This window comes from Bemisia tabaci, chromosome 9 (genome assembly GCF_918797505.1).
Source record: "Bemisia tabaci chromosome 9, PGI_BMITA_v3".
Taxonomy (NCBI): Eukaryota; Metazoa; Arthropoda; class Insecta; order Hemiptera; family Aleyrodidae; genus Bemisia; species Bemisia tabaci.
The window spans coordinates 6135558-6157655 of record NC_092801.1 but is presented as its reverse complement, the minus strand read 5'-3'; the positions used below and the strand labels follow the sequence as shown (position 1 = coordinate 6157655).

At 35.7% G+C, this 22098-nt stretch overlaps 2 protein-coding genes across 8 annotated transcripts in view; one reads left to right on the top strand and one right to left on the bottom strand.

Moving 5' to 3' along the window:
* Positions 1 to 1487: 1487 nt before the first annotated feature.
* On the top strand, positions 1488 to 18867 carry tank (EI24 domain-containing protein tank). Of its 2 annotated transcripts, XR_011900520.1 has the most exons (8): positions 1488 to 1807; positions 3525 to 3676; positions 5202 to 5460; positions 6024 to 6143; positions 7938 to 8161; positions 10682 to 10756; positions 12253 to 12421; positions 14181 to 18867. XR_011900520.1 is itself a non-coding variant. In XM_019045221.2 (7 exons), exons 1-7 carry the CDS (start codon positions 1766 to 1768, stop codon positions 12335 to 12337), a joined length of 957 nt encoding a protein of 318 aa, XP_018900766.1. In that variant the 5' UTR covers positions 1489 to 1765; the 3' UTR covers positions 12338 to 18867. The 2 variants fall into 2 exon arrangements, 1 of the variants encoding a protein (XP_018900766.1); XM_019045221.2 differs by having other exon boundaries at positions 1489 to 1807; positions 12253 to 18867.
* Positions 18868 to 19655: 788 nt separating this feature from the next.
* The window catches only part of DCTN1-p150 (dynactin subunit 1), a 37424-nt gene continuing 34981 nt past the window's right edge, over positions 19656 to 22098 (bottom strand). For all 6 annotated transcript variants that reach the window (XM_019045210.2, XM_019045191.2, XM_019045200.2 and 3 more), the window contains one exon: positions 19656 to 21785. In XM_019045210.2, coding sequence (XP_018900755.2) covers positions 21636 to 21785 — 150 coding nt within the window. In that variant the 3' untranslated portion in view covers positions 19656 to 21635. The remainder of the gene's footprint in view (positions 21786 to 22098) is intronic.

The window sequence follows — 22098 nt, the reverse complement described above, 5'->3', positions numbered from 1 at the left end:
TTGTTCTTCTGTAGAAAAATATTATGGAAGCGAGGATTTTAGAACACGGCAAATGAGATACGTGGTTTGGGAGTTTCACTCTTGAAATGCAACCATCAAGTTGCTAAATGGCTTGGGTCACTCTGGAAGTCTACGAACTTCCACAGCTTGAACCTAAGTACCTTTTTTTTTCTTTCCAAATGTGTATTCCCCTATTTTATTGCGTTTGCACAAAAAGTAAGAAAAGTATAGGCTCGCAATAATTGTAATTGTAGAATAACTATATTTATAAAACCGTTGCAATCTTCAGGTAAAAATGACTAAAGCTTTAAGTTGAAAATGAAAAAGAAAACTGAAGGTTTTTCTATGAAATTTTCCTCAAGTTTTTTTTCTTTCAAGTATACCAATTCAAACATATTGGCAGAATATGTCAAGCAGATACTACCTATTTTTTAAAGGAGAAAAAATGTAATCAGAGATTTTTTAAAAGTTGTTATGGAGATAAACATTTTTATCAACTTTAGCCGTTGATAAACAGTGAATTAAGCAAGTTCCTTAAAAAGTAATTTTTAATACGTTATTCTAAAACCATCCTCTTCTTATGGAAGTTTTTTTTTAGTAACAGTGCAAAGAGTGCATCACCTAAAAAAGAATCCTACATAGCAGGATTTCAAGATTGATATTTATAAAATAAGCTACTCCTAGCCAATTTATTTTTCATTCATTGCCATGAAACTTCTACTAAATAGTAATTTTAATCTACATGTTAAATACGAACTTGCCATAAATACTAGTCATGTTTGATTTTTGAATATGGAATAGCTATCTAATTGTAATATGAGATTCCAATTTTTGACAGCAATTTTGACTATTTTTATCGTCCAATTTTTAAATTTTTAATAGCTTCTTGATTCCCTCATCATTAAGTAGGTATCAACTTCCTATTCTTGAAAACTCTGCCAAGTACAAAGGGGCATGTTAAAATTTGGTAATTATTCCTAAATATATCTAGCCACCAGAGGTTTCTTTTGCCACTCCAAGCATGGCAATTCTTTCAATTACGTGAAGAAAATTCACACATTTTTTTCTTTTTAAAAAAAAACTGTTGATTATTTTCCTCTAAAAAAATAAAGTACAAGATTTCCCTCTGAATTCCTTCAATCCCTACCTCTTACCCCTCCCATCCTCACATTTGAGTAAGCACAGAGGAAGTATACTGAAATTGGTAATGCTGTGCCAGAACACCATGAGCTTTATATTGGGAACGTCAGGTAAAATTGAAGTAGCTACTCGCAAATTCATCTACGTATCCTTGTTCCAGATCGATTTAAATTACAAATTTTCTGCTGCCGTATGCATTAATTTATGCCAACGATAGGTAATTATTTACTCTCTTGTCTGCGTCTACTTGCGGCATTGCATTGCTCAATGTTTCCTAAATTGGTAAGCAACACGCAATGTTTTGATCTTCAAGTGACTTTACCCACGTGACGAGGTCCGATGTCGATGTCTGAGGTATCGAATCGTCTATGCATGACTTTGATAACTCGAAAGTCCAGCTTTTTGTGATCGCCGAGCTTTTCCTCTCACAATGAGTATCGTTATAGTTTTTGAAACTATTGCTGATAAAATGTGACTCATTCATTGTGTCAACAAAACCAACGGTCCGTGCTGTGTGTTTTCACGTGATTCTTTGTTTTTTTATTGCGTTTCATTAGCCTTAGAATGGACAGTTCCATCTAAATTGGTCTTGCTTTCGAAATTTTTGCAAATTATACTTCGAAAAATGTGGAGCCTTTTGAAATCCGAATTTTTGGAGAGTATTTGGGTAAGTATACTATCGTGTGAAACTTCTTGTCTCAGTGGAGCACTGAATTCTGTAGCAGCACTTCTTATAAACAAGGGCTGTTGGCTCTTTGTTGGTTATCTTAAATATTTCTCGCCTCTCTATTTTTGAATGATGATCATTCCTTTTAAAATGATTTCTGGAAAAGTGCCCTCAATCATACAGAGAAGATATGCTACATGCAGTCTTACTCATCCAGCCAATGCTGTCTAGCGTACACAGATCATGATTTCACCAGATCATTAGCGAAGTGCTTACATTAGATAGTAGGTGAGGGACGAAGCTTTAGTAATCTATAAATACCCTTTTAAATGTGAGCGTATGTCTCCCTTAAATCGTAAGTATTATTCTTCATCAGTCAAGGAGTTTCTCTGTGGCAAGCAATCCATCGGCAAGTATCCATTTGTGACTACTAATTTACGAATACTGCTGTACTTAGTAAATCAGGCAGCAGTATTTTTACTCCTTTACTGACTTGCAGTCAAAGACGAAAGATATCATTGTTTTGAATATGAGAAAATATTAGACCATTTTTATTTTTGTTCCTTACATGTTTCGTTACCAATGAGCAAGGTTAGGATCAAAGACATAAAGACGGAGCGCTCGTATCTAAAAGCACGGGGAAAAAGTGAAGCTAGGTTCGGCGCTGCGCGCTTGTGTGAGTGTGTAAATGAGCGCGGGAATCCATGGCGGCAAACGGAAATTTGATTTGAACTTGTCCTCTTGATTTTTGCACATTTCTTCTTTGAAACGTATTTTAAATTCCTAAAACGAATATACTAAGAAAGTTCGGTCTGCGTCCTAATATAATACACCTACTTTTGCTCGGTAACAGGCAGTAATCTCACATAAAGTTAGTTTTTCTTCTGCTCATGGTGGTTCTGCAGGTTCAAACAGGCCGTTACAGTTCTAGATCAACGTTACTCCCAAATGAAATTAATCGGTCGACGACGGACTGAAACTAACCTAAAGTTAAAAAAATATGAGTGTGTACCTGAATTTGGGCAAAAATCAACCTAAAATACTTTGTTTCCGCAATTTTATTTATTAGTTCCCGCCCTCTATTTGAATTCAAACTTGTCCCGATTTCGCCGCCAATCCTCTAGCCAATAGTAGAGGTGATTGAAAAGAAGCTCTAGAAGCTTCATTTTTTGCTTTTAGTGCTCCGTCTTTATGTCTTTGGTTAGGATCTCCATCATGGACTCGGCTGGAAATTAACCAATAAACTGAAAGGAACTTTACAATCAACTTAAAATTTTGACATAATTTTAATCAGGGCAAGGTGTTGACCTTTTTGCAGAAACCTAGAATGCTTCAGAAAATTTTTTGTCTCCTTCCTGAAGGAACGCATCTCGATTGCACTTTTACAGTATTTCTTACTTACATTCTGTTTGTTTACAAGAGAGTCATTGCAGGAATTTTCCTAGAATTTCCGGTAATTGTTTTTATTCTAGTGCGACAGACACTGAAATCTTTAGACTAATTCATGAAACAGCTTTACGATGAATAAATGAAATGTTAATAGAAATACTGAAACTGCGCAGACAGGATAAGTTTCTTCGTCTCCGAGACAACAAATTGTGGTGGCTTGAAATTATTTGCGTCCCTGTGGACTGTCACAGACAAAATGACTTTTTAATCTGTCTTACAGTATCCTAATGAGTCAGCTTCAGTAACAGATTGTTTCCAATTTTCTCAGGGCATTACGGTAGCAGTTGCACGAGGAATCATTGACAGTCTGAAAGGTGCCATCATATTGTTTTATCTTGACAATAGAATCAATGAAAAAGCGACACGTATAAGCACACCAAGGCATCAGAAAAAAGAAGCTTCTGTGAAAGTAACTCCTCTGTAAGTATCATGAGCTCCTTGAGACTAAACATTTCTTGGCCTTGTTCGTCTTCTCCAATCTAAACTAAGTAACGCTTATCTTTTTTTATTGCACTTAGGGGGCTTCAATTTTTAGGCGATTCCAAAAGTTGTATATAATAATCGAATGGCAATGTGTAGAGTGTTGTCAAGTCTACCTAGGTATCTCGTATTTGCTTCAAAATCTCCTTGCTTTAAAAAATATCCCTCTTCAGAACCTAACGAACCAGTTGCGCTGGCAACAGAATTGTGTTTTGATGCTTGAATCTTGTAGATTAGCTAGAAATATTAAGATCTGTGCAAACCATAACTTCCTACTTTGAATATTAGCCGAGATATCATCCTTGGAGAAGTCGGGTTTTTGATGTCATCCACCGCATTAGTGCATAACATGGTATGTACTACTGCGGTGGATGACGTCATAAATCAAGTTTTTCAAGGCGCAATATCTCATTTAATATTCTAGTAGAAAGTTGCTGTTTGGACGGATCTTATTAATTTTAGTTGATCTGCTAGAATAAAGCATCAAAACACAATTCTGTGACCAGCACAACTGACCCATTGAGGCGGTAATCTTGAAAAGGCTGTGATGATTTTTGCAAATCAGCAGCTTCGGGTTTTGTCCATGTAAACGTATCCAAAACAATGGATATTTATTTTGGTAGGTTGCTTCATCTAGTTTGAATTATTTACAATAGATTTAAAAGGAGGAAATACAGTCTTACCGCTTGCAAGAATTGCTGTTGCAAACCATGTTTTTTTTCTTTCCATTTTTCCAAAATTGAGCCTCTCAAGAGATTTTTTTGTTTTTAGACGATTTACTTTTTCAAGAAGTGGTCTCACTTAAAAACATCTCAAACGGTATCCAAAAAATTCTAAGTTGGCTCATTTTCAATATAAATTCTTCAATTTACCTTGTTTAAAAGTAATAACTGTATTAATCAGTGGTTCTCAACTGGTGGTCCATGAGCTGATGAGTGGTGGACGATTTTTTGTTTTTTTAATTTCGTCTGAAAAAAAGGCTCCTTCCCTCGGTGAAAAAGTGGTCTGCTGCCAAAAAATGCTGAAAATTACTGCTATAAATGGACCGCGTTTAACAGAAAGGAACCAAGCCACATCAGCCATTGCCAATTTTAACTGGGCAATTTAATTTTTTACGAGAAAACGTTTGTGCTGATCCCTTTGAAAATGTTAAGGAATTTGCTTTAACTATGGAGAACATTCACTGAAATTTGCATGAAAATCCGCCCAACTGTTTTCATGTAAAAAATTAAATTAGCCAATTAAATTTGGCAATAGCTGATAAGCCTTGGTTCCTCTCTGTTTAACGTGGTTCAAATAGCAGTATCCAAGTAAATAATAAGGCTGGAATCTTAGCAAGGTGATAGAGAAAGTTCAGAAGGGAGGTCTCTCAAAGCAAGGAATCAGATACAAAAATTTTCGTCTGATTGAATCACATTGTTTGTTTTCACTTTAAATTTTAATCCGCTCAATCTATTGTTCCCAGGAAAGAGCGAAAAGTTTTGAAAAGAACTCTACAGTGTTGTGCTCTGAATGGCGGCATCTTCTGGCTGAGCATCCTAATTTTTGAATGTGCATGTCTGCCAAGTCTAAAATACGTCATCTCGCTGATTTTTAGCCACTCGCCAGCAACTGCCAATTCCATTTGGTTCTGGGTCCATCTGTTCTTATCATGGACCTTCAGCACTGTGTGGGTCTTGCCGCTGTTTTTCCTCAGCAAAGTTGTGAATAGCCTATGGTTTCAGGTTTGTCTTCTTATTCATCTCATAAGTGTTGTTCAATCTTTTTGTAACTTGCTTAAGGTGTGAAAGAAAAGTCTTCACAAAATCTGATCGTCAAGGGAGGCAAATTTTTCTGGAAATGATTTTTGTCAAATTGGAGAGGACCATCAGATTTTTTCCCTTTTTTTCGGCAGGATCTGCTCCCTATAACCCTATAAAGTACATCACGAACAGCATGATCATCTTTTTCTCACAAGTACATATGTATTATTTAATCTGCAAATGCATGTGAAGGAAACCTATGTAGGTATTTTTATGTTTTGACTGTTGATTTTTGAGCTTCTTGGTGATAAGGGTCATTTCCCTTTGTATGGGTACTTCCACTCATACAAAATATTTTTTCTTCACTTTTAGAGAACCTTTGACTGAAATATTTCATGTCACTCCTCTAATCACAGTAGGAAGAAAATATTTCAGTTTGATTATTTTATTTTTGCGAAACGTTCCAATGCCCTCACTCAACCCTCTGATAGTTTTTATTGTGTTGTTGCTTTCGTCATTTTCATTTAGCCCCTGTTCTGTTGCAGGATATTGCTGACTCAGCGTATCGGTACAGCCAAGGCAAACCTCAAAATATCTTAAACATAAGTAAACTCATCGCAGATTCGTTCTTCAGTATTCTAGTCCAAGCTTTATTTTTAGTTCAGGTAAAACAACAATGTTCTCAATCTTAAGTAATACCTTCAAAATTAAATAAGGTAAAAACTCAATTTATTGGATTGCAATTAAACAGATTTCGCAATTCAGCGGAACAACTTTTAGGTCCCTTTAAGGACTTCAAGCTGATTCAAAGTATTGGATCCTCCGATTTAACGGACTCATTAGTCAATCCCTTGAAATCCGATGAATCGAGGTCTTACTGTACAGAAAAACTCCTGACTCACAGGGTTTCGGAAAGTTTGTGACAATGTGACAGCAGTCATATGGAAAAAGGTGAAGCTGGCGCATGTTATTTATCTATTTACTTTAGAAATATATAGACAAGCCCTTTAAGTACAAAATATAGTACAGTGAAAGGCAATTTGACAAACAAACATGACAAACGCAATGTGACAATGTAAGAGTACTCTCATGAATTTAAAATGTCAGGATGAACTCTCCCGACAGCCTTTCAATGGTGTTCTTTCAAAGCGATAGTTAGTGAAGTTCAAGGGATCAGTTTTAGCATATAAGCTGTTAGCCCAGCAACATTTCTTAGAAACTGAAGACAGCCAGCACTACTCTGCCGTGCTAAGGAAGAGCGCTGTGTGAGTCTTCAGTTTTCGCCAAACTTCCTTCTACAAATCACGAATTATCAGGAAAATTAGCAAGTATTTTTCAATTGAATTTTCAGCGGATTTTGTTTGTAATTTGATCGAAAGTGTCTGAGAATTTCAATGAAAAATATCCATAACTTTCCTCAAAAACAAGTATTTTCTGAGAGTAAATTTGGCAACATTCCAATGCTCGGATAGCGTTTTTCCGTAGAACAGCAGTGCTGGGCTCCAGAAAGCCTGGAAAAATTAGTCCCAGGTGCCCCAACAGCCGACCAGTGACACAGATTTTGAATTGGATGCAAAGGAGTGGATTTCATTTTTTTTATGTGTCCATTGTGATTTTCTTGCAATTTTACGTGTAGCATGTGTATCCACTTCGGCGCATCTCTTGCACACAGTACACTGGAAAAAAAAAAAAAAAACACATTGGATCTAGAGTCCAGACTCTCGAAAACATTGACAAGAAAAAGGATTCTTGATTCAATCAGATTTAAGCTTAAATCAAAAGGAAATCCGCTCAAATTAAGAGGCTGGGTTCTTGATTTAAGCTTAATCTGATTGAATCAAGAGTATTTTTTCTTGTCGATGTTTTTAAGAGTATGGACTCTAGATCCAATGTGTTTTTTTTCCAGTGTAAGTTGTTTCCGGAATGGAACGAAAGAACATAACTCTATTCCAAGATTGCAAAATGACTCAAACAATTTGATTTTTGACAAGGATGTACTTGCGCAATTTTTGTACAAAATTTCTCTGATTTTGCATGAGATCAGATGGACAATCAGTGAAATTTTCAGTTAGATACGCCTAAAATTCTACAGTTGAAATTGCAGTTTGGGAGGGGAAATTTGGCAACATTGAAATGCAGTTATGCTCTTTCGTGGGGAAGACAACGAACAGATCCATTTTAAGCTGCCAAAATCGCATATTAAATTTTTCATCAACTCTCTCTTAAAATTCTGTTTTTGAACTGCAAAAATTCAACTGTCGCCATGTCTAACTGCCAAGGTTCAACATCCTTTTTGCTACAATTTTTGCATGAGATTTCTTCTGGCAGTGATATCCTCTTTTAGCTTTCTGGTATGAAGATCCTTTCTTTGAAGGATGATTTCCACACAAAACAGTGCCAAAGAAAATTTCCGTCAGTTTTTTTTTGGTTTATCGATTGTGTTTCGTGTCTGTTCGCAGAGTATGGTAGTAAGCATGATCCCAATTGTTGCCATCGGGCAACTTCTATCGCTGATGCACATGTGTCTACTTTACTCGCTGTACGCTTTCGAATACAAGTGGTGCAATATGGGCTGGGAGCTACATAGGAGACTTACTTTCATCGAAAACAACTGGCCCTATTTCATTGGGTTTGGACTCCCTCTTGCAATTCTCACCGAGTTGCCGAAGTCCTATTTTGTCAGGTGAATGGAATTTTTTATTCTGGACTCTGGAAGTTTGTATTATGTGCAAAAGAGAGAAAAGCTTGCGTCAAAAATCATGGTTCACGATGGCTTGTAAATTACACTTAATGTAAATGTTGCAGGCAAATAGTCAAATCAGGCATTTTATCAAATGACCAGGCAGATACTCATATTTTTAAAGTTTATGAGGTTTTTTATGTTTTCACAAAGACCTCCCAAATTTTCAATATTTTGAGACTAAAAATCCGTCAAAGTACAGACTGTCATTGTGTTTCCCGTTCAAAAATGCTCCCCATATTTTTTGAACTGTCCAAATTGTAACAACTTTTTATTTTATGAAATGCTGCATATTTTGAGATAAATTTGCATTTAATAACCAGAAAAAAACGTATTTATGATCATATGAAGCAAGTTTTTACACAGAATTTTTTCCCACACGATCAAAGAATCATAAACAAAATAATCAGAATTTCAGTCTTAGTAAGTATATTTGACTATTTGCCCAGGCATTTGATTATTTGCCTGCGACATTAACAGCTCATTCAAAGATTGGCCAAAAAACAATGCAATTCTAATGGTGTTCCTGAATGTTCTGTTCAAGTGTTACAAAACCCATCTATAAGTTTATGAAGTCAATCCAAAGGAGGGGCATTGATAGGGGTCATTTTTGGCTCACTTTATCTGAATGGGCCTGTTGCAAACTTTTGCTAGAGCTAAAATAAGAGTTGTTTCTTATAGACAATGTCTCAAAAATCACAATGAGCACATCGGCAAAGTCTGAAATGCACTGTTAACTTCACAATCTGCATAAGAAATTTGCGTTCTTTTGAGCACCCCACTTCAAAAACGATACTACGGCACAGGTAAAGATTTTGTTAGAGGAGTTGTTCCATTGTCGGCAATATTCATCAATGGCTGACTCCGATCCAAAACTCGTGTAACGGGACAAGATAACACCTGACCTGGGAAGACCAGATAACAATCAGCGTGTTTACGTTCACATTTTCCTCGCCCACCTTGATTGACCTTGAACTCTTCTCGAATTACACACAGAACTGCAGAAGCGTCGGCCATGATGAATATTACCAACGATGGAACGACTCCTCTAACAAAATGTTCACTTGTGCAGTAGTATCGTTTGTGAAGCAGGAAGCTTAAAAGAACGCAAAATTCTTATACAGATTGTGAAGTTAGGAGTGCATTTCAGACTTTGCCGCTGTGCTCATTGTGATTTTTGAGACATAATCTATGAGAAAAAACCCCTATTTTTGCTCTAGCAAAAGTTTGTGACAGGTCCATTTCCTCGACTCTGCAATTCTTCCTCATTGAAGGTCTACATTTTAGAGAATGTATCATGATTTGATCGTTTCTGGTCTTCTTTTGAATCTAATAATAGATTAACGTGGATTTGAGGGCCGATTATGGCGGAAAATGCGAATTTGCCAGGATTTGACTGAAAACCTGTAAAACTCGCATATTTTGCCAAAATCTGCCTTCAGTCTCATGTAAAGGCCAGTACTGCCATGCTAAGGAAGAACGCCGTGAGAACCTTCAGGTGTTGCCAAATTTTCTTTCATAAAACGCAAATTTCCTGGTCAACTTATAATATTTTCTTCCCAATTTTTCAGATAATTTTTTTCACAATTTCACCTAAAGATTCTGAAAATTTAAAGTAAAAATATTCATAACTTTTCTCAAAAATAAAGTTTTACTGGAGGAAATTTGGCAACTCTCAAATGTCCATACGGCGTCCTTCCTTAGCACGGCAGAGTAAAAGATCCGAAAAGAGACCAAAAATGATCAAATCATGGCGTATTCCAACTAATGTAGACCTCCAATAAGGTAAAAATCGTAGAGTTTAGGAAATTCAGGGTGGGCCCAAAAACGGTCCCTTTCGCTCATTGAGAAAAAAAAGGTGTTTGCATCTTGAGGATTGTTTACCCCGTGACGTAGGTTGGTACAACATAGAGTCGATATTCCAGCAAAATCCGGAATTTTAAGTATGAAAAATGGACCTTAACATCCGATATTTTTACTTATATCAACTCATTATATCATTTCAAACACTTCATATAGAATTACTTTTTTCTATAAACTACACCATTTAGAAGAAAATCGATGATAAAAATCGTCCGTACCTATGTCATCAAAAAAATCCAAGATGCTCCAAATGCGAACACCTCCTCTATTTTCTCTATGCCTTTTGCTACCCTTCCAGTTACCTAAAACCTAACATCAAGCCATCATTTCAAAATCTTATTCAAAGAAGACCGCAAAGATGCTGAATGGGTGTCAATTGGACTACATTTCGCAATGAGGAACTACAATTTCTGTCTCTGTTTAGAAGCAACGTATGTACTGTAGTTTTCCCATGCGCATAAGTGTTTTTACCCATGAGCTAGAAATTTCAGTTCCGAATTGCAAAATGTAGATCAGCCGGTTGACGATTTACCATGTGTTGAGACTAGAAACGCAAGAAGCCATTGTGTGCTAAAATGACCAAAACAATTTTTTTTCCAGTGGCTGTGTATTCTCAATCCTGTTTCCTCTTTGGATCATCAGTGGCAATGAAGCGAACCCTGTGATGAATTCTAAGTAAGTGTTTTTTTCAGCAATTGGAAAATAGTTTCAATCCGGATATCTGTTCTTTTTTTCTTTAAAATTGCCCATTGGCCATGGCCTTTCTTTTGAACATTCTTTGAGCTGCTGAATAAAAACCGTAGTTGAAACCGCTGAAAGCCAAAGTTTCTGCTCAGCCTTCTGGCAACTCTGCAAGAAAAAGAAGCCATCTTTCAGGAAGATATTGATGGCTAAAGCACGAAACTATCAATAATACCCTTAGAGGTTCCGTTCTGGGCTTTGTCCCCCAGGTTTTAAATCTAATCGAAGCACCGAACTGCGAATCTCCATTGCAGTTTACGGTGTTTCAAAATTTCTGCCTCTATTGAATATTTCAAAGTGAAACTAGCCACCTACATAGCTTGAAAGTTATGCAGAATATCCTGCTGATAAAGAAGGAAAATCAAGGGAATTTTCTAGAAATTATGTTGACTGTATTTTCGAAGAAAAATGAAGTATGACAGGAAGTCTGCAACATGGTAAACGGAGACATCTGATCTCACACTTTGACCATTGATATGTATGTGACTGGCAGTTTTACCAAAAAAAAAATTGTGTATGCAATCTCAAGCTTTTAATCGGCCTGTGGAGATTTCCAATTTCATTTTCTAATTAATTTTTTTTATCAACACCGTGGTGTTATTTGCCATTTCACAAGTAGACAAGCTCAGACATCTCTTTCTCATCTGAAAGGCCATTTCTTGCCGGCAGGGACAAATATCTCCCGAAATTATTATCAACGCAGGTTTCTTAGGTGACTGAATATCGACATTTGGTTGACATAACTTTATTTCAATGCCGTGAATGCTGAAGAAATCGTGAATGTAAACATGGTGGGTTGTTGTTAACCAATGGTTAGAATCTTGTCCAGGCACATGCGTTTTGACGGATTGGTGTTGGCCGTGTTGAACATTGTGTAGTATCCTAGTGCACAGGGGCTAGATAGAATGACTCCTTTAACGAAATGTTCACCTGTGCCGTATTATCATTTTTGAAGTAGGAAGCCCAAAATAATGCAAATTCTCTTACGCAGATTGTGAAGTTAGGAGTACATTTCAACTTTGCCAATGCGCTCATCATGATTTTTGAGACATTCACTGATAGAAACAACTCTTATTTTTGCTCCAGCAAAAGTTTGCAACAGACCCATTAATGAGGTTAATTTTGTCAAATCACAAAATCATGGTTATCATCTGTTATTCATCATGTTTTAACCCTATGTTGCTGTGTTGGGAAAGAACGCCATATTAAAATTTGAATGTTGTCAAATTTCCCCCAATAAACAAATTATTTTGGAGATGAGTTATGCATCTTTATCCGTATTTTATCAAAGGGAATTTTGCAACGCTTAGAGGTTCATACAGCGTTTTTCCTTAGCACGGTAATATAGAGCTGCGTGTCTCTAATAAAGTGCATATTTTCTGAGTGCAAATCAGCATCCATGAAACTGACAAATATTTTATTTTTTCCAGTGACTGTCCTCTGAGGTTATTTTCTCCAGTCATCGTTCTATCCAATGCTGTGTTCAACCGAACATTCAAGCCATCTCGTAGATGACGGTGGCGCTGATCAAAATGAACTTATGATCCTGTCTTATTCTGCAAAAGTCTATTTTCATTAGTCTCCGTTTGGTTCAATCGGGTAATTTTTCTATGATTTACTAATATCCTCGTATCCTCTAGTAAGTACTTGTCTCAATGAGAATTGAATGATTATTCTTTTTTCAAGAGTGATAACGTGAAAATCGTGATTAGCCATGGTAAAAGGAACCCTAGTGCCAACAATTGCAAAATTAAGCAAACTTTTGCACAGAGGAGTATTTTTCAAACATTTTGTCAATGAAAATTCTGGAAAAGGTCCAATGAGACTCTGAATTGGCATTGTGATGGTTTGGAGTTTGTCATTGTAAAACAGCACTTTTGCAATAAAGTTCACTGCCAGGATGGTTATTGTGATTGTTCGTTCGTGCTAGGATAAAATAATTAGAGGGATCGTTTTGTACAGCATATTCGATTGTGCCGCTGCACAATGGACCTGTTGCACACAAGAGATACAGCCAACTGATTACATTTTTGAAGGGTAAATTCGCTTGTAAATTACGTTGGGCACATCAAGAAAGTCTGAAATCTACTCCTTAGTGCGCAATCTGCATAGTTTGTAACACGTTTTTGCAAATTTACCACGTATTTGGACAGTTTTTCTCGGAGGCCGGCAGTCGGGCTTGCCTGGATAAAGACCTACCCATATAAACATAAACCTTGCAAACTGTCATAAACTCTCCTTGCGTAAGATTTCAATTGAGTGGAAGCTTTTGTTTTTACAAAATATACAAAGAAAAAGGAAACAAACGTTTGAAAACGCTTAAAATCATACAATAGATAGAGTTAGTGAAATCGTTTGTTTACTCGGGTTAATTTTTCTTATTCCGCTGTGTGTGCAGACCTGATCGGCAGTGACTGAAAAAAACTGCCCGCAGATGCAAGAAACTTGAAAAAGCGTGTCGCAGACTTCGCAGATTGCGAACTAAGGAATGGATTTCAGACTTGTTTAACAAGCCCAACGTGATTTTTTTCACCCACATAGAGTACATCTGCACTACATTTTGCAATTTGGAACTATAAATTCTGGTTCCTCTGGAAAAACACTTATGTGCATAGGGAAACCAATGGCACATATGTTGTTTTTAACCGGGCTTGAATTTATAGTTCCAAATTGCGAAATGTAGTCCATTTATTTGGCTGTATCTCTTTCATGCAACAGACCCATTGAAAGGCCGTTTGTTGGTCCCCAAGCGAACTAATTTATTCCTCAGGATACTCAAGAGCGTTTTCTGTCAAAGACTCAAATTCTGATTTTTTTAAGCAAATTGACAAGAATCGCCTCTCAGGAAAGGGTTTGTACATCAAGGGCCCTTTAGCCATGGACAGTCACAACTAATTTCTAAAATTTGACAGTCCTTGAAACGAGTGTGACTGTACTAGTTTTGTAATACTTAAGTTTTCATCCTAAAATCAAATACGTCTTTTTCCTGAGTCGCGATGAACCCAAGTATGACTCACAATGAAAATGTAATCTCCACGTGTATCAGGGGTGCAGAAAGTTCTTTACCCGCACATTTTTTGAGGCTTCCTTTGCATTGCTGTTTACACAAGACTGCGCGCTTCACTCTTTTCTTTGCATGAAAGAGCTGGTAACTCAGTTTTCCCTTCCGAAAAGTAATGCGCTTAGCACTTCTCTTCTCAAAAAATAATGCATTTTATGGTCTGCTTCATATGAATACCCTCTGCTTTCACAGTTTTCCTTTTTTTGGTGCCTTCACATTTCTCCTGCGATTGGCCATCAGTCAATCGAGCACTTTCTACACCCCTGAGGTGTACCTATTTATTTTTATTAATTCCAGGTAGAAAAGCGTTTGCAGTTGTCTTTCACTGATGGGAAAAAATCCAAATGCTTGATCCTGTGTCTACTGTTACAGTTTTTCCTCATTCCCTTTCTAATTGAAAAGAGGCAATTGTGAACTAGTTATTTTTTTGCCTTTACTGTCTGACTTGCGTTCATTGTTTGCCGTTAAACTGTTTTATTTTACTAGCCCCCGGACTTCCCCCAGTGACTTATTACTTTCTCCAGTGGAGGGAATTCAATTTGTTTTGTTAGTACACAGCTGCTAATTATTATGAACAATTTTTTAGTAGTCGAATATTTTAATTTCATTGGAGGGGCAGTGAAGGAAATTCCAAAAGTGACACAGTCATTGTAAGCGAACTAAAAATTTCGTTTGCACATGCTACATTGAAATTTCTCAGAGCTTAAGCTCCATTGTTCATCCAGACTGTTCTTTTTCAATGAAATTTATCTTTTTTCGAAATGGTTTCCTCAATTTGTAGTCTCCTGCATGACGCCCTGTGACTCAAGTTGCATAATTTATCATTATATCACCCCTGAAATTTAAACATTCGCTTTCACTCCATGAGTAGGACTTGCGTTAGATAAGTTGGCAGTTGTTTACTCTCCACTCGCAAGCGACTTTGTCGGCACTGTTTAATAGCAATCAAGGATTGGCCCAGTGCCATGATGACACCGTGCTGCGGATGTGCATAGATACGAAAACCAATACCTTTCTCTGAGGGGATATTGCTAAACATGTTTACTGCAAGTGGCAGTCAGAAGTAAACAACTGCCAACTTATCGGACACAAGTTCCCGAAGAATTTTTAAACTTGATGAACACCAAATTTTCCTGGTAACAATACTTTAATTAGATCATTCACAGAGCTTCTCCGATACAGGAAGTGTCGGGAAGTAATTGTTTTGAAAATTAATTGCTGTCGCTCATTTTCAAGGGTTGAGTCAGCACACCAAGACTTAAGAAATTTTTAGAAAAGAAGGCAAACAACTTCAATTTTGCTAGTCCACATCATTACCTCACTTTTTATTTATTTCTATTTTCACATGCTTTTATGTTAATTTCTGCAAGCGGCTTTTAATGTAAGGGACTCTGGGCCTGACCCTTGTTCGCTGCAGTCTAATTCAAGTTGCAAATCCTAATTCTCTAAATTCTAAATTCAACTTTAAGTCAGGAAAATTATATTCTAAGCTCTAGTTGTACGCAAGTTCAGCTTTTTTTCACTACAAGCTAGAGCCAACTATAGTGCTTTAATGGTCCAAACCATTAATCAGTGATGGAATAACAAAGTCGACATTCTTACCTCAACTTAGAGTGGACAGCAAACCTGCCGAAAAAATTGAGACCCTGGACTACAGCGCACATCTATGTCCAGGAAATTTGTAAAAAATTAATGATTTTCTGTTTTACTGAAAATTGTATAGGTACCCCTGTGCTCTTCCTCTTAATTCAGGTGTTTTTCAATTAAATCATGCCAACTGTAATCAATGTAATTTTTCTCCACAGTCGTCCTCTAAACCCGGTTTTGCCCCAAATTTTACCCCTCTATCTGACCAAAATGTTCGTATTATTTGTATTGTAACATTGACACAAAATTCTGAAATTGTAGCATGATGGTGTTCGATATGAATTCATTGCAATGCAGCACCAGTTCCTCTCTTATTTCCAGTAGTGATTCTGACCGTCATCTATTTCTGTAACAAACCCAGCTTTTGTTTTGCAAACTTGTTTCTCCTTTTGAAACATCTTACAATTAGTTATAAACTAGTCAAAACAGATCCAGTAGAATTAAACCATTATTTCATTGTCAATATCACTGAAATGAGTTGAGTATCTTAAGTTGATTCCAGTAGACTTTGGTGTCCAACGCGAGTGAGAAGTTTGAATCTCTTTTATGGAAAATCCTGATTTTCACTCACTCCTCAAAATTGAAAATGTGCCCGTTGTGTTGTATGCCTAATTTTGTAGAGAAAGCATGCATTGCGATGCCTCATTTCTGACTCTGTATGATGTTCCATCTTCTATAAGCATAGACACACTCACCTGCACTTCTGTTACGATTAATTTTAAGAAAAATATTAAAGCGATTGCTCCCTAGTTAACTAAGCATCTTAGGAGAGCAGAAATGTTTCAAACGTGAATATATTTTTAACTATGACTGTTTCCTATCTATGTACTTAAAATGTGGGTCCTTTCAAGAGCCCTGTCGATGTCTCTAGATCTAGGCAATATTCAAAATTCAAAAGATAGGCTGCTAGTTCACTTTTCGCGCAATTTGTTATCATAGGAGATGAAATTAAAGTTTTCCAATGGGTTAGTTCCAATATTGTTGACAGGTAAATTTGGAATATTTTTAGTCCTTGTATCCATTTATGTGTGTTTTTTTGTTTCACACGAGACTATGATCTGATTTTCACGAAGCTGGTCTAAAGATTTGCTTAAACTTAGCTTTGCTAAAAACCTGGATTCTCTAATCTTTACTCCTCTTACTTGCAAACGAGTTGCAAGAAAGTCTCCTATTGGTTGAACTTCTCTGCATTTTGCAGTATTCAACTGGAGTTACAAAACGTTTTCAACAAAAAATAACTTTACAGCCTTGCGACTTGCAATTTTACTCTGAGGTACTCCCTGCTTTGATCTGCCAAATTTAAAGTCTCTAAAATTTCCTTTTTTGGGGGTTTCTTTCTCCCCTCATGTTCTAAAAGTTGCTTCTCTTTTCAGCTATGTTTTGATTTGGTTATTGAATTTTACCAAGCATGATAATTATTTTGCACACGTTGACAGTGATGAATAATTCTCCTACATCTTTTTTTCCTCCTTAGCGACTCAAGTCTAAAATCAACCTTACAGATTATTGAAATATTGTGAAAGAATATTAAGGATCTGTGATGAATTCGCATAATCAAAGGTATTGTAGTTTGTGCCCACAGTTGGTTTTAGCACCAATTAATAGAACTTAAAACTACAGCCGAAGTTGAAACCTCTTTTCGCAATGTAAAATGCAGTGAACAAGACGACGAAGACCAAATTCGCCGATCGTTGCTTTAAGGGTATAAGCCTCCATTTTAGTTTCACTATTCATATTTGCGTCTTTTTTGTCGATTTTATAATAATTTAAAAGGAACCAATGGTGCAAGATTTTTTTACTTATTTTTACAGTAAAATTTGTCAATTGTTCGTTGCACACACTAAAATCCATTTTACATCTTTTCAAGAGCTTAAGTTTTCTTTTCTCTTTCTGTTGTGATTTTCTTTTGAATTTATTTGCATAGTAAGTAAAATTATAACTGTTCGGGGAAGAAGCAACTTGCTCAAAACTTCAATTGCATTTGGAATTTTGTAGACATTTTTTAATCTTTCTATTTTTGGAACAAGCAAAAGGCTGCAGTTAGTGACACTGGGCACAACAGTTTTCTCCCATTTTGTCTTCCCAATTTTCATAAACGTTCTAAATATTTGTTACGTTTTGAATATTTTGTAATATATTTTGGATGAAAACAGCATTACCCGGATTGTAATTTTCATTTCTATCATAAATAGTTTTCTTGCATTGGGAGCAAATTTGAGTTTCACTCAAGAAATTTACCAAGTTAAAATTGTTTTTTCAAATCTCTTTTCTAAATCTCATATATTCTTGTTTCAAATTATCCTCTGAAAACATTCTTTTTTTGAAGATGATTTATTTTTAAGTCGAGGTATTGTGAAATTTTTATCCAATCTAGTTTAAACATACTTTAGTCAAAGGTGAGTTGAAACTCATCATATCTTATCAACAAAAACTTAAATTTTTTGTTGGCTCAGCTGTTCAAACCTATTTTTTGAAACAGCTTTCACTCAACACTCAGGAGAGAGAAAGTAAAACTGTGAATTTGATCTTTCCATCAATTCTTTCAGTATGTTGAAAAATGTAAACTAAAATAGTAAGTTCAGGTCCATAGATTTACTAGTGCTAATTTGGGTGTCAAAACTAACTACATATTTTAAGCTCAAATTGTTGTAAATAACTGGGAGCTCCAACTTATTACAGTGTAATTACTTAAATTTTAAGTAAGTCCTGTTGCATAGGAATGCGATACTCAAATGTTCCTCGTTTTTACGTAAGGATAGATTCCACAGGGTGATTCAAAAGTCCTGCACCACCCTTGTAATGTGTAAGGTTCTCACTTCTTTTCAGGGCGGTCCCTTTAAAATTTTGGGGTTTGGGGTTTCCCAAAAGTTGTTTCCTTTCACCTAAGAGTATCTACTCACAAAATTTCATGTGTCCATCTCAATTTTTTCAAAACTTACAGGAGTAATGCTCGGTACTGGTAGTGTGGAACTTTTGGATCACCCGATGTAATAAAATGACTTCTGAATGAAGGTATAAAAAGAGAAAAATATGTACAGAATTGTATTCTTACTTTCGAACTAAATTTCATTACAATTCTTTATCACATTCCTTTGCAGAAGGAAATGTAGTGCTGCGGTTAAGGATGCTAGTACTTGTGTAAATATTTTCTAAACGATCGCTATATATTAAGACCTTTCTGACTTTGTTCATTACCATTGTACAGTTTAGCTTGTTTCCTTTTGTTAATATTATGGATAATTTGTGTAATAACGATGAATCATGGGACTGAAAACTTTTTTTTCTGTATTTTAAGTTGTTAATTTTTTGAGTAAATAAACTGTTTCTAGAAAAAGAATCCTGTAGTTTGTATGGTTGGATCCTTCCATTCATGAAACGAACTTTGCGCCCAAAATATGACAAAATAATGTAAAATTATGCACTAACTTGCTTCAAAGTGGTAAAGTTTACGAGATATTAGCATTTTTCAGTCGCAAATTTCGACCCGTTTTCATTATGATGAAAAATCGTCCGTTTTGTTTAACAACCAACGATTTACGAGGTATTCGCATTTTGCTGGTTGAGAAAAGCATCCGCTTCCCATCATAATGAAAAATCGACCAGCACCAAAATTTTGAAAATTAAAATTGACCCTAGGGGCCCCTGACTCTATGGGCACATGGAGGGTGCTAAATGTAGTTCCAGAGCTTCAGGAGGACTGAAAAACTTAATTTGCTTTAGTCAACGATCAATGGTTTACGAGATATTTGCATTTTCGGTCTCAAAAATCGATCCATTAAGATGTAAAATTGACCAGCCACAAAATTTCAAAAATTAAAATTGACCTCGACCTCATGGTCACCTAGATATGGCGGGTACCAGTGCCTACTAAAATTTTGAAAATTTAAATTGACTTTACAGAGTCCCCCGACCCCATGGGCCTGTGGAATGTGCTAAAGAAGTCTATAAAGTACAGAGAAGAGACTTAGTCTCTAACCATTAGAGAAGAGGATTCCCTGTTTCGGGTACAGATTCCCTGATTTTTTATTGAAATATTTCATGTCCTGAAGAATCCCTGATTTTCCTGGTCTAGACATCATGCCTTTGATTCTACCTGGTGGTTATTTAATATGAAAAAATACCATATTGTTGATCAATTCATTTATTTTTTGATTAAAATCATTTTTATGTTACATTAACGCTCCTTGGTATACTATTGGAATTTAGTAAGCGTTAGAGGAACAATCACTTTAGCCATTCTCGTTGCACATTTGAAAAAATAAAATTAGCCACAATCCAACAAGATGGCTCCATCTCTGACTGCACCTATAGTATTGTTTGAAAATAAATATGTAGCGCAGGACTTGTTTAAAATACATTACAAAAATTATTTACAAGGATCAAAGTAAAAAAATGAGCAAATTTACAATATTAACAGGAAAAGGCTAGTTTTGAAACTAGGATAACATGTGAATAAAATGTTTAAAAATTTTTCAGCATTCTCACTTGCACTTAAAGGTTATTTATACATTTCGCTGACAGCTGGGCATGGAGCCTAATGTGCCCTGAAACACATTCCAATTAATAAATCTTAACTGCGAGTGCGCTGAAAAATATTTAAAATTTTATTTATTATTTTAACTTGTTCTGTCCTGGTTTATGGTATTTTTTGAAAAATTGAATAGAACGTCTCTTGCAGTGTTCTAATGCTTGCGGTATTTCAAGTTCTCCAGTCATTTTTTACTTTTTTAACAGATAGTGACTAGATGGTTTAGCATGTGTTTTGCAGAGAATAATTTTAGGAGAGTAACAACAATTTTAAAACATTTATGCATTAACAATAGTTGGTCCTCCTTCAAAGAAATAAAATTGGAAAAGACATCTGCAACACTGAAAGCTGGAATAGATTTCATCATCGAGATGTTTACATTAAGCACAGTGAGCAGTATTGAAAAGAGAAAGCAAAATAAATAATAATGAGTGTCCATAATTTTCAGTTACGATTTGCTTGGAAAAAAGGAACTTGCGCTGACATTCATGCACGCAAGTTTTTCAACAAAAAGGTATTTTCTGACTATATTATAATACGCGATTAATTGGATGGATTGGACTGGAATCTGCCTGACTGCATTCTACGTTGCTCAATTTTCTCTAACGTTTTATTATTTTGACGGAAAACTAAACTGACTTAACTTTCAGTGAATTTACCCTAAATTTTGAGGAATATTCTCACAAAATTTCAAGTTACAGAGTTGCTTAGTTCTGTTTTAAGATTATAACATCAGAGAAAATTATGAAACGTCTGATGCAATTACGCTAATCCAAGGTTAAACTTGTCCAATTACACTACTTCTCCACACTAATGAAAGTTAAATAGTGAAAGAAAAAGTATCACCACTGACAGTTTCCAATGCGTATTATTATGTTGATGACAGCACATAAAATTTTCATCCTCTTTGGAAATCTAATTTATCTAAAAATGGATGAAAATTAGTTTTGATTGGCGATATATTGAACCAGCTGAACACAGCCGTTTTCAGGAGCTAAAAAAATAGTTACGTGCACAATAATGAGGTTAATGAGCATCATGACGGTAAATCAAAATTAACAGTGATTGAAGGTTCCTCTTCATAAAGTTTTGAAGTCAATTCTAAGATTTATTAGTTCATTAATTATGTTTGGGAGTAGATGAAATTCATCATGCGATAACAAAAGAGACTTGAAGCATAACAGGGTTAATAAATATCGATCACAGAAAAAGTAATTACATTAATATATCGCTACAAATATCTTAAAAAAAGAAAAGAAAAAAGGTAATTCACAAAACTTTGAGGATTCGACTTATAAAATTACACCGACTTTACTGAGACGAGAGTGAGCGGATCCACGATTTAAAAAAACTAGAATCCAATACTAAAATTCAAGTATGTTTTCATGCATTGCAACTCCAACAGTAAAATTAATAGGACCTTGAAAAAAATAAATGTATCAAAAACTAAAAGAGTCTCTTGAGGGATAAAATTGAAACAAAAAGATATCTTTCATTTGTCGGATCTTAGCATTGAAAATAAACAAAATATTGATGAAAATAAAATCAACAGTACGGACTTAATTGATGATTGGATTCTACGTTCCAATAGCCAAGAGCTTCTGTTGAAGGCATTTGAATTGATTACTATCTAAGAATAATTTCCTAGTTTGACCACTGTCGGGATCGCTAGCGGGTACAGGAACGACAACTTCACCTATTAAAATGGGATCCATCTCTTTGAAGGCCTGGAACAAAATCGATCAAAATTTAAAATCACGCATGTAAAAAGGAGGTTAATTAGCATCAATGATTTTTCCGCACCTTCATGCACCCAGTAGAAATGTTGCAACGTCGATTGGTGATTGAAGACAGTTCTCTTTTTCTTGCTGGCCAGGGAAATGAAACATGGCTTGCAACCTTGCTTGCGTTTGAATAGAATGAAAGTAAAAAATAATCGAAATTTTCCTATATGATATTTGATGACAGCAAGTACAGGGTGTCTCGCAATTTTCAAAAAGAAAAAAAAAATCCCCGACATTTCTCTAATTTCCCTGACAA

Coding starts and splice junctions, on each gene's coding strand:
- tank (XM_019045221.2), top strand. CDS start 1,766: ATGTGGAGCCTTTTGAAATCCGAATTTTTGGAGAGTATTTGG. Junction 3,677..5,201: donor TCTGTGAAAGTAACTCCTCT/GTAAGTATCATG, acceptor TATTGTTCCCAG/GAAAGAGCGAAAAGTTTTGA. Junction 8,162..10,681: donor CCGAAGTCCTATTTTGTCAG/GTGAATGGAATT, acceptor TTTTTTTTCCAG/TGGCTGTGTATTCTCAATCC.